This window comes from Carya illinoinensis, chromosome 1 (genome assembly GCF_018687715.1).
Source record: "Carya illinoinensis cultivar Pawnee chromosome 1, C.illinoinensisPawnee_v1, whole genome shotgun sequence".
Taxonomy (NCBI): Eukaryota; Viridiplantae; Streptophyta; class Magnoliopsida; order Fagales; family Juglandaceae; genus Carya; species Carya illinoinensis.
Genome location: NC_056752.1, coordinates 37,555,528 through 37,572,142, shown reverse-complemented (window position 1 = coordinate 37,572,142; position 16,615 = coordinate 37,555,528). Strand labels below are relative to the sequence as shown.

General features: G+C 36.5%; 1 protein-coding gene across 1 annotated transcript; it reads left to right on the top strand.

Annotated features, from left to right (window-relative positions):
- The first annotated feature begins 1,490 nt into the window (after nt 1-1,490).
- Nucleotides 1,491-16,181, top strand: LOC122317089 (kinesin-like protein KIN-12C). Its single transcript, XM_043134007.1, has 36 exons — nt 1,491-2,247; nt 2,538-2,693; nt 3,019-3,102; nt 3,179-3,298; nt 3,419-3,532; nt 3,622-3,714; nt 3,803-3,963; nt 4,044-4,118; nt 4,430-4,517; nt 4,622-4,680; nt 4,767-4,830; nt 4,969-5,034; nt 5,117-5,284; nt 5,380-5,484; nt 5,646-5,881; nt 5,974-6,043; nt 6,140-6,193; nt 6,279-6,337; nt 6,898-6,964; nt 7,055-7,114; nt 7,637-9,632; nt 9,723-9,796; nt 9,975-11,273; nt 11,356-11,463; nt 11,634-11,797; nt 11,876-11,963; nt 12,072-12,146; nt 12,705-12,944; nt 13,299-13,397; nt 13,481-13,555; nt 13,798-13,856; nt 14,668-14,779; nt 14,874-14,984; nt 15,062-15,288; nt 15,404-15,512; nt 15,898-16,181. Exons 1-34 carry the CDS (start codon nt 1,687-1,689, stop codon nt 15,236-15,238), a joined length of 7,137 nt encoding a protein of 2,378 aa, XP_042989941.1. The 5' UTR covers nt 1,491-1,686; the 3' UTR covers nt 15,239-15,288; nt 15,404-15,512; nt 15,898-16,181.
- The last annotated feature ends 434 nt before the right edge of the window (nt 16,182-16,615 follow it).

The following is a 16,615-nucleotide window of genomic DNA, read 5'->3' as shown; positions in this document are numbered from 1 at the left end:
CCATGTCACGTTAATAGCATGAAGAGTATACTCTCTCTACATGGCTTTCAACTAGAAAAACTTTTTTAGAAATCATGCCTGGTTTGCTTTGATTTGGTAGATGAAATGATCTGATTTCATATAATCATTATAATTTTTATAAACTCTCATATAAAATATAAAATATAACTTAAAAATTTTAAATTATAAAATAAAAATAATATTAAAATATAATATTTTATTTAATTTTTAATTTTTATCTTATCTCCTTTTATATAATAATAATAAAAGGAATCGAACTGTACACACTTTTGAGAACAAATTATTTCGAGGAGACTTTACAAACTTTTCAAAAAGTCTCACTGGCTCCGTTTTTATGCTTTAATTATATACCCATGATTGCGAGTCCTTATTTTGCTTGTCATTTTGGTGGCAGCAGCTCCAGCAAACGTTTGAATTCAAATCCCAATATTCCTCTCTTTTTACTTTCCTCTGGTAACGGTTCTTTCCTAAAATTTGTGTAGGACATTAGGTCCCATTTTGACGGATAACAACAGCATTGTAATCATGGTTTACTACTTTTCCTTCCTCAAATTGCCCACCAATATCCTCACGACCGAATAATTAAGAACTGTAAGGGCTTGATTAGAGATCCTTGAAATATTTTAGAATTATCTGAATATTTTAAAAATAATTTGAGTCAAGATGTTTGCGTGAGTTTTGAAAAAATAGAGAAAAAATAAAAATATTATGAAATTAAAAAATTATAATTTTTTAATATAATTTTTATTAATTTTGTATTTTATTTTAAAAGTTGTAAAAATTGTATTGATTTTCTATTTGGATAAGGATTATATAATGATTAGAATAAAAAAAGTTAAATATTTGAAATTGAAATAATTTTGTATTTAAGTGATATTTTTATCTAAACATTCCTAAAACTATTCACTCATTGTAATGAAATCAAGTTTTGGCTCAACTATTAATTATTTAAAAATTTTATATATTTTACTAATATAATTAGTTGTATTATTATTTTAATATTAAATAATTACTTTAATCAATCATATTAATAGAGTATATAAAAAATATACAAAAATGATCGTGTCAACTAGCATTTAGTATATATCAAGTTATAATACAATAATAAAGAAAATATATTTTTATAAATAAAAATAAATAAAACCTTTAAAATTCAATAACTTTAATTCTTACAAGACCAAAAATATGTGAATTGAAGAAAATACAAGTTTTAGGAAAACTAAATTAATAATTAATTCTTTTTTGTTGGATCTTAGCTTAAATTACACGAATTCGATTTAATGATATAAATTACAAGTGGGGAAACGGAATTAACGAACTATATTCAAGGTGGCATTTTATAAATTTTCCATAAATTCTGGAATCCGTTTTGGGGTATTTTTGATATTCTAGAAGAGTTGAGGGGGCTCTTCTATCAAAATAAAAAGTCAAATTTGAAAAAACGGGCGCGTCTGGTCTATTTCATCGTCGTCCAGTACTTGCATGAATGCACTGAGCTTCAGCTTTCAAGTCTGACATTATCCATTCTTTAAATCCTGAAGCCGATTCAAATTCCAATACTCTCTGGTTTCTTCCTCTATTCTTCATGGATCTAATTAGGGTTTTGGACGTTTGATTGAAGTGCCAGCTTCTTTAATTTCTTCCAAAATATAGCCTAACCTTGACATGTCGAAGGAAACCTCTACCTCTCGACTTGCGGCTCGAAACGTTTCGAAGGGAACGCAATCCGAAACAAAGGAAAACGGATTCGAAACCTTGCTGAATCCGGTTCATTTTCCACCCCCTAGAACTCCTCTGAATACAATTCATGATCCATCTCAGTACCAAACGGATCCACAAGGTCCCGATATAGATACTCATCACAAGTTCGAAGCCAGTCGAGGAGGTCGATCATTGGACAGGAAGCTTGAAGGTGTAGAGAAGTTTGGAAATGCGGGCCTCAGTTACGGGACTCCCAGGGGGTCAGGTCGGGCTGGGACGAAGGCGCAGTCGGAGCCGAACTCGGCGCAGACCACTCCGGTGAGGAGTGTTTCAAGGGCTTCAATTGGTGGTGCAACAGGAGCACTTACTTCCATCAGAGCTCCTCCATTGTACGCTGGGGGGAAAGGAGGAAGTTTCTCTAGGGTTTCCAGAGGGATTTCGGTCGCGAATTCTGAACTTCGAGGGGACGTTCAGGATTTTGAACTGGTAGAAGATCCTTCGTTCTGGGCGGATCACAATGTACAGGTCTGTGCAATAACTCGTCTTTCTAAATCTTTCTTTTTTGTCCACCTTTTCAACAAGGATTTTACTCATACAAACTGTTTCATCGAGATTACTTTTGTCAATAAAGCGATTTTGTGTTAGAATAATGTACTAGGGATTATTTTCACTTATAATTTATAACAAGCGGTCCTTTATCACCCGAATCTGAGATAGTGTTAGGTAACGGTTAAGTCATTTTCATTCACCATTTTCTATAAACTTCCTATCAACTTACTGTGTTGGTGGATATGATATATGATTGTTGAATTCAGGTGCTGATAAGAATTCGGCCATTGAGTGCTCCAGAGAGGGTTTCACAAGGTTATGGTCGATGCCTGAGGCAGGATAGTGCACGGACCTTGGTGTGGCTTGGTCATCCTGAAACCAGATTTACCTTTGATCATATCGCATGCGAGACCATATCACAGGTGCTGTTACAATCCCGTTTATAATAATTCACAATGTGAATATTGCTTCCGCATGTACCTTTTCTAGTTGTCAGGTAAGTATTACAATACCAATGTAGGAAGTGGAAAGGCAATGTTTTATTTGGTTTTGAGTTGTTTTCAGTTCTAAAATAATGAAAATTCATCTCAACTATGCCAAATATATGATTTTAAGATCAATTAAGTGGAAGATTTTGTTTTTTGGTTCGTATCATTTTCTTTACAGTCATAACAACTAAAAGGGCCTTGAGGGGTAGGGCAGGTTTGTTTGGATTTTTATGTGGTGTCTTGCATGGATTTGGTGTAGGAAACCCTGTTCGGGGTTGCTGGATTGCCCATGGTGGAGAATTGCATGTCTGGTTATAATAGCTGCATGTTTGCATATGGTCAGGTATGTGATTCTGTGGTTCATGATTGTTTGTGATATACCTCTGAACAAGATGTTGAAGCTCAATATGTTTCTGCAGACAGGAAGTGGCAAAACTTATACTATGATGGGTGAGATATATGAGATGGAAGGAAGGCTCAATGAAGATAGTGGGATAACTCCACGCATTTTTGAATATTTATTTACAAGAATTAGGGTGGTGGGATATCTAAATTTGTATAATTTTACAATGATTTGATCATTCACATTTATTTGACATGTGATTCTAGGTTCTTCTTTTACCTATTACTGGATATCTAATTAGAAATTATTTATGTAGGAGGAAGAAAGCAGGAAGGATGAAAAACTGACGTATAGCTGCAAATGTTCCTTTCTAGAGATTTACAATGAGCAGATAACAGATCTTTTGGAGCCCTCATCAACTAATCTACAGGTAATGTATTTGTGTTCATATTATACAAATGGGATGCTTCCCGTTAATTTTTCATAAAATGGGCGTTATCAATATTTATCCTGTTGCAGCTCAGAGAGGACTTGAAGAAAGGGGTATATGTTGAAAACCTCACGGAGTATAATGTGAGGACAGTCAATGATGTCGTCAAACTTCTGTTACAGGTGGGAGTTTCAGGTGAAACTTTTTACTTTAATATAACTCACTGTATCCTTGTTCATAAGTATGAGTTGCGTAATTCTATCATACCAGGGTGCTGCAAACAGGAAAATGGCTGCAACTCATATGAACAGTGAGAGCAGCCGCTCCCACAGTGTTTTTACCTGTATCGTTGAAAGCAGCTGGGAGAAAGATTCCATGACTCACTTCAGATTTGCAAGGCTAAACTTAGTAGATCTAGCTGGTTCTGAAAGGTAACTATTGTTCTCATACAAATCAGCATTGTCTTTTCATCTTCCTCTATAAAACTTCACCAACTTGCTCACTGATTCAGGCAGAAAAGTTCTGGTGCAGAGGGAGATCGTTTGAAAGAAGCAGCCAATATAAACAAATCTTTGTCAACTCTTGGGTACTGAAAAACCAGTTTCTCTATTAATATGCTTTAAATTGTAGCATTGTCTCAAATGCTGTGTCTTCATATTTGATGGAATTCCTCTGGTTATGGTACTTACTATGAATTTTGGCTGTAATACTCGTCTTGATAACTTTGAAAAACTAACCTTGTGAGTAATCAAATTAAAATAAAAGCCATTGGGGGAATTGAAAGCTTACTTTGATTTTTTTTTTTTTTCAGATGGTTGCATTTATTTTTAATGCTGTTGACAAGAGTTTCATATTATTATTGTTTAAACTAAATTATATTTCACTTTGTACTTTTAGCTTAGTGATAATGTCTTTAGTGGATTTAGCACATGGGAAACATAGACATGTGCCCTACAGAGACTCAAGGCTCACATTTTTACTTCAGGTTAGATTCTAAAGCTCTAAAACTGAAGATGATCTAATTTTGTCAGATATTTATGTTGCTGCCTTTTATTAAAGAGCTTCTATTGTCTACAACTGTGAATACAGGATTCTTTGGGAGGAAACTCAAAGACAACGATCATTGCAAATGTCAGCCCATCTATTTGGTCTGGATTTTTCCTCAAGTTTTAGGTGTTTTCTTGATTACCTATAGTAATGTTTATTTTTAACATCAGTTTTGATTTCCCTGCAGCTCTGCAAATGAAACACTTAGCACTCTGAAGTTTGCACAGCGTGCCAAACTTATTCAAAACAATGTACTAAGTTAAATGCACGTGTTTGTGTACATTCTCCTATCAAACTAGGAGGCTTAGACTTTTTTTTATCTTTCTTCGTAATTTTTTTTAAAATTTTTTTTTAATTTTTTTTTAACTTGAGGTGTGCTTCTTTTCTAGGCTAAAGTGAATGAAGATGCTTCAGGTGATGTAACTGCACTGCAGCAGCAAATCCAACAGTTGAAGGTATGGATAGGTACAAATTTGTGAGATGTTTACTTATGCCACTTTGAGGTAATAGGGCTGAGTCATTTCTGAACTCAAACAGGGTCAGTTATCCATTTTGATGAAGTATAATAACCTTACACGATCTATATCAAGTTATATCCCAGCTGCTGAAGAATCTGGACTGAATGACTTGTCTGAAGGATATGACTCTTCAGGAGAGAGAAAGCCAACTGGTAATCATAAGATACATAGACTGCCAAGCACGAAGGTAACCAAGCCGTCATCTAAATTTGAAGCTTTCTCTCTCCATCTTAAGATTTGTTTTATATAGTTATGGACAATTAGCTTGCATCTATGTGGCAGATAAATCACATGGAAGCTAATTTAGTTGGTGCTATGAGGAGAGAAAAAATGGCAGAGATAGCCGTTCGGAAGCTAGAGGCTGAAATTGAACATGTGAACCTCTTGGTATATCTATTATAACAACCAGTCCCATAATTTCCTATTTCTGGAAAAAAAAAAAAACTGAGCCCCATTATTTCTTGCTATTTCTCAGGTTTGTCACATGCTTATTCACAAACTGTTTTCTAAATGATGTGGTTTGTTTTCCATTGTGGCGTCTTTTGCAGGCTTGCCAAAGGGAAGAAGATGCTCAGAACACTAAAATGATGCTACAGTTTCGTGAAGAGAAAATTAAACAACTCGAACTGCTTGTGAATGACAGTCTGTCTTCCGAGAAGTATCTTTTGGGAGAAAATAAGGCTCTACTGGAAGAGATTCAGATGCTTCGGGCAAGGATTGATAAAAATCCAGAATTGACACAATTTGCTCTGGAGAATATCAGACTACAAGAGCAACTCCAGCTGTAGTTTCCATGGATATTAACTAGTACTTTATATGATTCTGTGTCTTCTTTCTGGAGGTTAGGGACTCACTTTGCATCATTCCTCAATTCAGGTTTCGAAATTTCTATGAACAAGGAGAGCGAGAAACATTGCTGGCTGAAGTTTCAGAATTGCGCAATCAGGTATATGAAGATCTTATTCCCCCTTTTCCGTCTTTCTTACTACAATAACACCCTTCATTGATACTTTCACAGCTATCTAACATTTTTAATGTGCAGCTTCTGGAAACACTTGAAGGAAAGCTCACATTCCCTGCAAGAAATAACAATCAGGTTGGCACACACTTTCTAATTAATTATATTGTATTTGTTCTGTTCTTAATGTTTTCCAGTTCTTAATACACATCTTCAAGTGCAGGATAATGAAACCATAAAAGAGTTGGAAGATTCCAGGAATATGAATTTCAAACTGATTAGGTACTTAGCCAATACACTTCATTTTAGGCATATTTCAATAGTTGCTGCAACACATTGCTCCCAGTTTCTGATTTGGTTCTACTGGGGCTAGGAAATCAGGTCCCTACCAATGCACTAATGTTGCCCTGTTTTTTTCGTCAAACTAATTAATTTCTGTATTTCTTCCTACCTAATCATTTTATTGAAAATGAGTTTAGTATTCAAATTGAGTGGCCAGTCCACAAGAAGTTCTTTGGCCTTGTTCTCTGCATGTGATAAACTATTTGTGACATCATGTCAATTTTGTCTTTAACTATCAATTCTGCTTAGCATGGCCCTTTCTATGGGCATTAAGCATGGAATGATCTTGATGTATTTTACTTGGGCGATAGCTACCCTTTTGTTATTTGGCCATTTAGTTCTATCATTTACATATTTTAGTCTCCCTTTTAATAATTTCAGCAATTTTAAAGGTCATTCTGTTTGTCTTTTTTCTTGCCTAAGCATAACGATAACAATTTTTTGACAAATATAATTCATTGCGACTTTCCTAATATGCTGTTTATGCCTTATATCTGCAGGGAAGTAGATGAATTACGAACAGAACTGAGAAAATATTTGAACTGCAGTCAAGCTTTGTCTACCTCTGTATGGATAGCATATAGTCAAAGTTGGGGTTATTTTGATGGCTTAATCTTTTCAACTTGGTGATTTACAACTTTTTTCGTTTCGTTGCAGGCTACAGATTCCTTCTCCAAGAATTCTGAGGAGTTTAGGCAAACAGATAATTATTCATTGGTGAGAACTGATACCAATTCAATTTTAGTGTGATGTTTGATTGATTTTTATAGATTACACATGCAGAAACTGGTAACTTTTGGAACAATACCTGATCTTGCTGACCTGTGCTACATATGCTATTGCATTTCCTGTGCCTTTAAATCTCATACTGTGATCTGTTACAAAACATAAAATTGGCTTGTCAATTGGCAAACAAAAGAATCATGGTAAATTTTCAACTTTCTTTTTTGTTTATTGTGCTGAAATGCCTAACCACATATGTTTTATCTTTCTGATAATAAAATTTTATTGTTTTCTAAACTAGCTAGAAAAAGCTTTAAAAAAACCTACTTAAAAAATCCATGTGTACTTGTTCTGGTGTTTATCAAAATAAAGCTTTTTGTTCATTTATCGGAAGATATATAGACAAGCAAGAAATCATACATGTTTTGGTTGTATTCAGCAGAATGACTTGCATAACTGCTATGCATCATTTCTCTCTTCATTGTTTTAGTTTATGATTAATCACCACATTTACAGGTAGAAAGTATATATAGCCATAGTGAATCCGGAGATGAGATGGCATCTAGTACCCAGGCAGATGATGAGGTTCGAAAGAATAGAATTGACCAGAATGTTGATGATTCTTCATTGTCACACTCCAATGATCCTCAAAAAGAGTTGATGGATGCTAGATTGTTGGTTGAAGCAATGGAGTTGGAGCAGGTCCATCTAATTACCGAGCTGCAGCATACACAGGAGGAGAATCAAAGACTCATGGGAATGGTAAGCAAGAAGGACAAGGTGGATAAACAAACAGTACTGGAACCTCAGAGTTGTTTCATGAAATTAGATAATCTAGAGACACAAAACATGGGCTTGCTGATGGACGGAAATGAAGAAATTGACCGGAAGGCTTTGCAATACAAGTTGGACAAAATGAGAAAGGACCTTGAGGAGGTCAGATTGCTTAATAACCAGTATCAAGAGGATCAGGTGTCCCAGTTATCTCAGCAACACCAAATTCAACTGGTATGTGAACAGGTTGAAATGGAGACGAGCAGAACAATTATTCATTTACAGGAAGATGTTGCTGCTGTTCAGTTAGAACTCAATCAAAAGCTATGTTACATGACTCAAGAAAATACAAGACTAAGAAACATAATAGCAGCCAAGGAGGAGGAAATAAAGGTACTTTGTATGGAATGGGAAAGGGCAACTCTGGAACTAACAAGCTTCCTTGTAGATGGTTCTAAATCCCTCAAAGATGCGTCTGGCCAGATCGAAGGTATTGCTTGCTCATTTCCAAAGGCTAGTTGTATTGGTGAACACATAGAGAGGGCTGCCAGAGTTTGCGTGGATAAGGAAGAAAGTATTCTACTCTTAGAAAAGAGCTTGGAAGATGCACAGAAGATGGTGATGGACATGGAGCTGAAATTAAGTTCCTTGAAGGAAGCAACAATAGCTTTAAATGAATTCCAGCAACTAGATATTGACAAAAGTACTGAAGAGGCAGCACAATTAAGCAAGCTCATGAATGAGAACACCAACATGGTAAAGACAGAAGATTGTAAATGCAAAATAAAAATTGATCAGCTTACTGAAGCAGAAAAATGTGTTAACTCTGGTTTTGTGGCAGTAAAAAGGATTTGTGATTGTCACAAGGTTGCTCAGGTAAATGATGTTGAGAAAGACATTTTAATCCCAAAGCTCATCGATGTGGGCAACCATAAGATTTCTGAGACAACGCTGGATGCTGATGTTTTGGGACTTGAGTGTTTGAAGGATCAAGTGAAGTTGACCAGATTAGGGGTTTTGGAGTCTGAGAATGCTATTAATGAACTCTATACAGATGTAGAAACCCATTTAAAAGCCCTCCAAATTGATGTCTGTGAAGTTTGTTCTGCATACAAAGAGTTGGTTCTGGAGTTAACGAAGGAGAGTCATGCGATGAAGAAAATATGTATGGAGTTGAGAGAGCATCGTAAGAATTCTCAGTTCTGCAATGTTGAATTACTGTCAATGGAACCTCCAAAATTTATGAAATTTGGAAACGAAAATCCAATGCTGAATCGGATAAGAGACAAACTTGCTGAAACAAATGATATACTGAAACTCATTAATGATTGCATCAAAACAAAAGTAAATGAGTTTGAGTGCCTCTCTGAGGAGGAAGACTTAATGGAAGCGGATACATGGATTTCTGATTGTTCCATGATTGACTCTGATGTTTCAAGTGAAAGTGTTGCTTCAGTAATTAAATTGGATGGCAGCTCATATACTTTCCAGCCAAGGTTTCCTGCAGGGATAAACATGATAGACCTTCAAGTTGAAGGAGGCTTGGTAGTTCGGTCTGATGATCAAGAATCAGAAAAGTCAAATAAGCTCCTAAAAGGTTCAAAAATACAGAGTGAAGCAACAAGATTATGCCTGAGAAAGGAATTAGAAATGGCATTCCATATTTTCAGTAAACTATATGTTCAGTTAAGCGCACTACTCAGCAAGTCAGATGTTGGAGATTTTTCTTGCTCAGAAGGTATGTGTTTACTTGAACTACTTGAATTCATAAAGTTATATGAGAAAAAACATTTATGGAAGGGACATAATTAACTCTGATCAATGGCAGAATTGAAGCAAGTTGTTCCATCTATTGAGTATGGAATTGAGAAAGCTGAAGCAGGCTGCTATAATATAAGAGAGGTATAGGTCAAATTCAAACTCCGATTTTATGTAGTTTTTTTTTTTTTTAATATAAGTAAGGTCAAAACAACTGTTCAAAGGGGCCAATAACGAAATTGCTCCGACCCTCACAATCATCAAACTTCTCCTTAACAGTATCTCTGGCCTTATATTTTCTGCAATGTTTTGTGTTGTGCAGGTATTTGCTGATGGGAAAATTAATCATGCTAGTAGCCTCTTAACCAAGTTTGAGGAAGCCCGTGCAACAATGAGAGAAGCTGATCTGATGTTAAATGCTTTGCTGAAAGCAAATGAAAGTGCAAAACAGTTGACCAATAAGTGGAAGCAAGCTGGTGAGGATTTGATGCAAGAGAGAGCAAGCTTGATTGAAGAAGTCAAACAACTTAAGTCATCAATACGTTTGAAAGAAGAGGAGAACAAATCACTGCAGGATCAAATCCAGTATGGTCTGGCAGAGATGGCAAACTCATTATCATTGCTTAAAGTGTGTTTTGTGCAAATGCAAAAGGTTGTAGATGAGAGCTTCAGCGTAATATATTCTGATGCCTTATCTCTGGGACAGGAGATGCTTTGCATGGTGAGCAACTCCAGATCATCAGTAGAAGATATTTGCACTGAGATAATGGAGAAAGGATTTGCTTTCTTTGTGCTATATCAGTGCCACGCAATGGAGTTTATCAGGAAACTCCCATGCTTGCTTGGACAACCCGGTTTGTATGCATTCAAACATCAAGAATACCGTCCGGTAATAAACTTAGAAAATATATGCTCAAGTGATGAGGATGATGTCATTGTTCCTTGTAAGAAAGTCATGGGGGAAGGAGATCAATGTGAAGTAGTGAGAAACGTTGGGAGGGGACAACTGGGGTTATCCAGTGATAACCTAATATATGAAAACATGGCACTTAAGAAAGAATTGGAACGAAAAGAAGTTTTATTAGAAGGTTTGCTTTTTGATTTCAGCTTGTTGCAGGAATCAGCCTCCAACACAAAGGACATCAAAGATGAAACTGAAAAGCTAATATTTTCATTAAGCCAAGTTCGACATGAGCTAGAGATGAAAACAAGTCAGCTTGATGACGTGTTGATTCAATATGGAAAACTTGAAGGTCATCTAGCTGATACCAAAAAGGCTTTGGTTATTTCAAATTCTGATCTTGAGCAGGCTAAAGAAACAATAGATAGTTACTCCGACCAAAACACAGAGTTGAAGGTTCTATTAAAAGATATCTATCTCAAAAAATCTGAAACAGAAGAGCTATTGGATGAACAGAAGGAGGTGGTCAAAGGTTTGGAGAAAGAAATTCTTCATTTAACATCTTCAGTTTCTTTATGTAAGGGCATTGAAGATGAATTGAGGAGGGTTGCCAGTGAAAGAGACCAACTCCATGAAGAAGTTCAATCCTTGAACGCTACACTTGAGATGGCTTATGCTTTGGTTGATGAAAAGGAAGCTGTCTCTGTTGAATGTCAACAGGTATGTATTTAAGCATTTTACTTGCTCTTTTAGATATCCAGGATATGACTTTTGGATTTTCTCTTGGAATATAATTTTGTAGGAGACAGAGGCAAGTAAAATGTATGCTGAACAAAAGGAAGAGGAGGTGAAGATTTTAGAACATTCTGTAGAGGAGCTTGAGTGCACCATAAATGTGTTGGAGAAAAAGGTTAGTTCCCATGCAGTACCTTCTTTTCATCTAAGATTTACTCACAATTGTAAAAAAAGTCAGAATTTGAGCTATATTTTTTATGTGCATTTCGTAAAGTGGCTTAGGATATGTTGTATGCATTATGTACCACAACGAAGACAACTGACACAGAATGTTTCCTAGCTCAGGTGGATGAAATGAATGAAGAGGTAGAAAAGCATCGAGTGATCCGAGATTCTCTAGAACTGGAACTCCAAGTTTTGAGACAGATGTTGTCTTCAGTTGAAAATTTCACTGAGAAAGCAGATTCAGGAAACTCTATTGCTCAACAACGTGAAGATCATATATCTATGTCAGTATTGCTGCTTTTCTTCCTTGAATGATTTTTTTCTCTGTTTTACTGATATTCAAAGAAATTGTTCTGATGCAGGCACCTGCAAGGTAGATTACTGGAATTTCATGAGGCGCAGAATCGAATAAAACTTCTTGAAGAGGAAAAACTAGAACGGGATAAAGAGGTTTTGTTCTGACTTGCTACAAAAGTTTCTCACTTGGTCTTTTGAATCTTAGAACAGCTGGCCATTTGTTTTCCCCTGTCATAACAACTAAAATCTGACATTGTGTAGATCAAACAATGCAAAGAGTACATCTCCGAGCTTGTACTGCATGCTGAAGCCCAGGCATCACAATACCAACAAAAGGTACTATACTTGACATGCACATTAATTTTTTTAAGTGAGGACAACCGAAACGCAATATGTCTTTTTACCTGGTTAAACCCTGCACCCATGTAATGTTTCTGCATCACATGGATCAGTTAAATTATTGGTTTTTCACTGATGGGCGCAACCCTAGAAATTGTTTGAATCCAAGGGCTTGAACCTTAGACCTGAAGCGGGCATATTGCCAAGACCAAAGTCTTTATTACTTGAGCCACCCCCTCGGGGTTACTAAATTTCTAATACATGATATCAGTTTGATTTATATCATCCAGCATATAGTGCCAGAACTCAATAGGACCATATCTGATTTACTTGGTAGCCAGAAAGTTATTTCAAATTCCAAATGATTTTTTGTTTCACTAGCTTTTATGTACCTTCTTAGTGTTGGGGCTTGCACTAACTGGGACGGTTCATGAAATAAATTTAGTGTTTGAGTTAGATATTGATTTTCAATCTTTTTTTCCCAAGTTTTTCCTTCTTTCCACCCCCTCTTTTTACTCTATCTTGACTTGCTATCTCCATCCACACCTTTTACAGTACAAGACTCTGGAGGCGATGGTTAATGAAGTAAAAACCGATTTATCATATTCAACATCAAGTGCTCTTACATTAGATAAAACTGAGAGAATCTCAACGAGGACAAGGGGCTCCAGCTCACCATTTAGATGCATTTCAAATTTGGTTCAGCAAATGAATTTGGAGAAGGATCAGGAATTGTCAGTGGCCAGGATTCGTATAGAGGAGCTTAAAGCATTGGCGGCAAGTCGGCAGAAAGAGGTTAAGTAATCGTTCTTGCTTAGTTCTTGTGTATATTTTCATAAACACCACTGCAATAACCTATTCTATTGCCAATGTCGCTCACTTCATTGCTGTCCCAGAAAAGACCAAAAAGGAGGATTTGTCTATTTGTCTTGGTGGTTTTAGTATCTCTCTCTCTCTCTCTCTCTCTCTCTCTCTCTCTCTCTCACACACACACACACACACACACACACACACACACACACACTCATCCCCCTTTCGTGGGGCAGGTACAGTGCACTTAACCACAATATACATGTAATGTATGTGTGGATGCTTCCTTCAGCAGAGTAACCAATGAAACAGTATTTCACTCTGTCTATGCTGGAGCAGGTATGCATGTTGAATACAAGGCTTGCTGCAGCAGAAAGCATGACACATGATGTCATCCGAGATTTACTGGGGGTGAAATTGGACATGACTAACTATGCAGTAAGTTTAGACTAGCCCTTTGTAGGTGTAAAGCGTTAATAGCTGGATCTCATTTACTTGCATTTTCTTTGGTGAATTTGTAGAACTTAATAGACCAGTATCAGGTCCAAAAGTTAGTGGTGGAGGCTCAACAGCAAACAGAAGAGTTTGTGGCAAAGGTGGTTATCAGAAAGACCTTCAACCTATCACTAATTTCGTTTAGGGATTTACTAGGGAGCAGCCACTATTCATGTTGCACACCACACACTTATAGGTTTTTATAGGGTGTAGGGATGCTTTTCATAGGATATATAGATGTTTTTTATAGGGTGTGTGGTGTGCAGTGGTGAATAGTGGCTGCTCCCAATATTTTCTCTTTCGTTTAGTCACAGTCCTAACGCGTTATTTTTTACTGTATCAGGAGCAAGAAGTTCTCAAGTTGAGGAAGCAAATTAATGATTTACTCGAGGAAAGAGATAGGTTAGATCCTGCATGCAGAAAGGCCAATTATTTTCTCTCTTGTAATCTGTATATAATATATGATTCAGAATCCAGAAGCAGATTATCCAATATGTCAAAGTTCATCCCGGGAGGAAAGAGGCAGCTGACAAGGAATTACGTTTGATCAATTTCGTGTTTAAGAACCTTATAAGTGCACCTTTTGGGTTTCTTACAATTATGAATTATTGTAGTTGAAACCTTGTTCATTGTAGAGGTGTCCATGTGGGGTCGGAGATCATCAACTAAACTGCCCCATGTTTGTTATCGACACTGAATGGCCAAGAAACTCCCCCAGTTCGGTGATAGAATGACCAAGAAACTTTACCTTTATAGCCAGTGATATCTCATCCATTTATAAATCCTCAATTTGCTGGAAGGTACCCTATGAGTTGCTCTATCCCACAGGAACTTGGTAGACATGTATCTAGGTATTGGGTTACTCTGTTTTTCAACGTTAAGATACAAAGACATGTTTCGATGCTTCATCAATGAAGAAAGCGGTGCATTTTGTGTTGGCACCTGTTTATGAGTCCAAAAATAGTCATGCTGGACATAATTTGCAGTTACACCTGCTTTTGGGATGGGGGTGCTTTAACTTGCATGAGGTGTCTATGAAACACAGCTGATACTGCGATTCTCTATAGTGGCCTTGTTACTGATGTTGCTCTTATCATTTTATGCTATCTACTAGACACCAAAGCTGGCACATTTTGTTCAGTAAACATCTTTGTGACTTCATGATCTTGCACCATCTTCTTTGTGGATTTCAATCTATATCTTGTTTCTGTAGTTGCATGTCGGAAGTAAATAGGAAGGAAGCAGATGTACTTGCTGTTCAGATGACTGTAGAGCAACTCCTAGAGCGGGAACAATTGCTCTCTGCTCAGAATGAGATGCTGAAGGTAGGATACTTAAGAATCTCTTTGCACTTGTAACCTTGCATCAATAGATTTAGCTGATAATTAAGTTCCCTTTTTTTTTTTTTTTTTCTGGTAGAGGGACAAGACCAACTTAAAGAGGAGGGTCTCCGAACTGGATGACATGGTAAAAGCACTTCTTGGAGCACCGAGTATGAAACAGCAAACTCAACTATCCTTGAAAACCAAGGTATGTTTCCATCTTACTGATGTTACCACCATGATGGACCTTCAACTTATACGCCAAAGATCTTTTTAAACAAACAGGACAACGGCTCATCGAAACTGGGACTGAGTGATGCTGATTTCACTAAGAGGCTGGCACATTCTGAAAGACGTCTTTCCCACGTGAATGATGAACTTGCTCAGTATCGCCGATCTAGTGGCAGTCATCCAAATGACAGGACTTATGGACATGGCTCGGAAACAAAAAATAGGCGATAGGCGAGTCATCTCTTGAGGATGGTGCCTGAAAGCAAACCCCAGTTGCCATGGTAAGACCTTCGAGTTGAGTTCGACATGATAAAATAAAATTGCACCCTTTTCCTTCTTTTAGGACGGAAAACTATGACTGTCCTTTTAATTTAACACACGTATGATGTCAACCAGGAATCATGAGGCTCCATGTTGGTAACATGCATATACATTTTTTGCCTATCAATGGAAGATATACTCTTGGATCTAGCCGGATAACCAGGGCTTTGGGGTTAACTTCAAAGTAAGTACTGTATGTGGCGCATTTTATTAACCTGGGTACAATCTGTCCTTTCCACAGCTGAATGCTATGTTAGATTCTCTATGAAATGTGAACAAGTTTATCTGATAGCACAAGAATGAGGAATCTGTTCTCATTATGATTAGAATAAAAAATTCTATATGCAGTCACTTTTGTGCACTCTACTGATGTGATTGGTTTAAGTAGTAAAAAAAAAATTTGATATAGCCAATCATATTAATGGAGTACGAAGGGAATACGCAACAGTAACTGTATGTAGCATTACTCGACCAGAATACTGGTACTAGCAGATGTTGTGCAGGTTTCTAAATCTGAGTTCATTCTATTTAGGTTGAAATGACCAATCATTTCATTGTTGTTTGTGCAGATACAAGCCAACATCACATTTCCACGCGAACTAGGTTGTAAAATAGTTTTATCTGTCTTCGATATTTTTGTTGAGCCGCAGTTTGTGATTCAATTGTTTTGGTCCATTTAATCATCCTTGATTGGGAGGGAGAAGAAACTTATGCCATTTGAGGTGCAGAATAAGTTCTCGGCTTTGGACTACATAAATCACGATCCATTCAATGTACATATTATATTTTTATATTTTTGGTTGGCAATTCTTGTTCACTTTCAATAAAATTTGTCTCGTCTCGTTTCATCTTATCTAATCATTACAACTTTATTAAATTTTTACAAAAATTAAAATAAACAATTCAATTTTTTTAAATCCTAATATAAAAGTAATATTAAAATAATATATTCTAATAATATTTTATTCAACTTTTAACTTTAATCTCCACTTATCTCATCTCATTTCTGAAAACAAACGAGCGGAAACAAGTTTTCTTTGTTTGGTGCTGCAAATGAATTTCGATTCCAAAACCAAATATGAGTTTATTCGTCTCAGTTTTGAACTAAAGCTGCAGCACGGAAGGAAAAGGGAATAGGATAAAAGATAAATGCGCATTGAAAGCAAACCTCTCTTTATACGTAAATGCGGAGGACCCAGCAAACACAGGTAGGTTCAAGATCCAGCTAAGAGGAACATACACAGGCAAAGTGAGCATTTTTATTTTTCGTCCTAGGAAAAGGAGCAG

Bases quoted from the DNA above. Each gene is read 5' to 3' on its own strand.
- LOC122317089 (XM_043134007.1), top strand. From the start codon at position 1,687: ATGTCGAAGGAAACCTCTACCTCTCGACTTGCGGCTCGAAACGTTTCG. The intron at 13,857-14,667 runs GTTAGATCCTGC...TTGTTTCTGTAG, and splicing joins TTACTCGAGGAAAGAGATAG to TTGCATGTCGGAAGTAAATA. The intron at 14,985-15,061 runs GTATGTTTCCAT...TTAAACAAACAG, and splicing joins AACTATCCTTGAAAACCAAG to GACAACGGCTCATCGAAACT.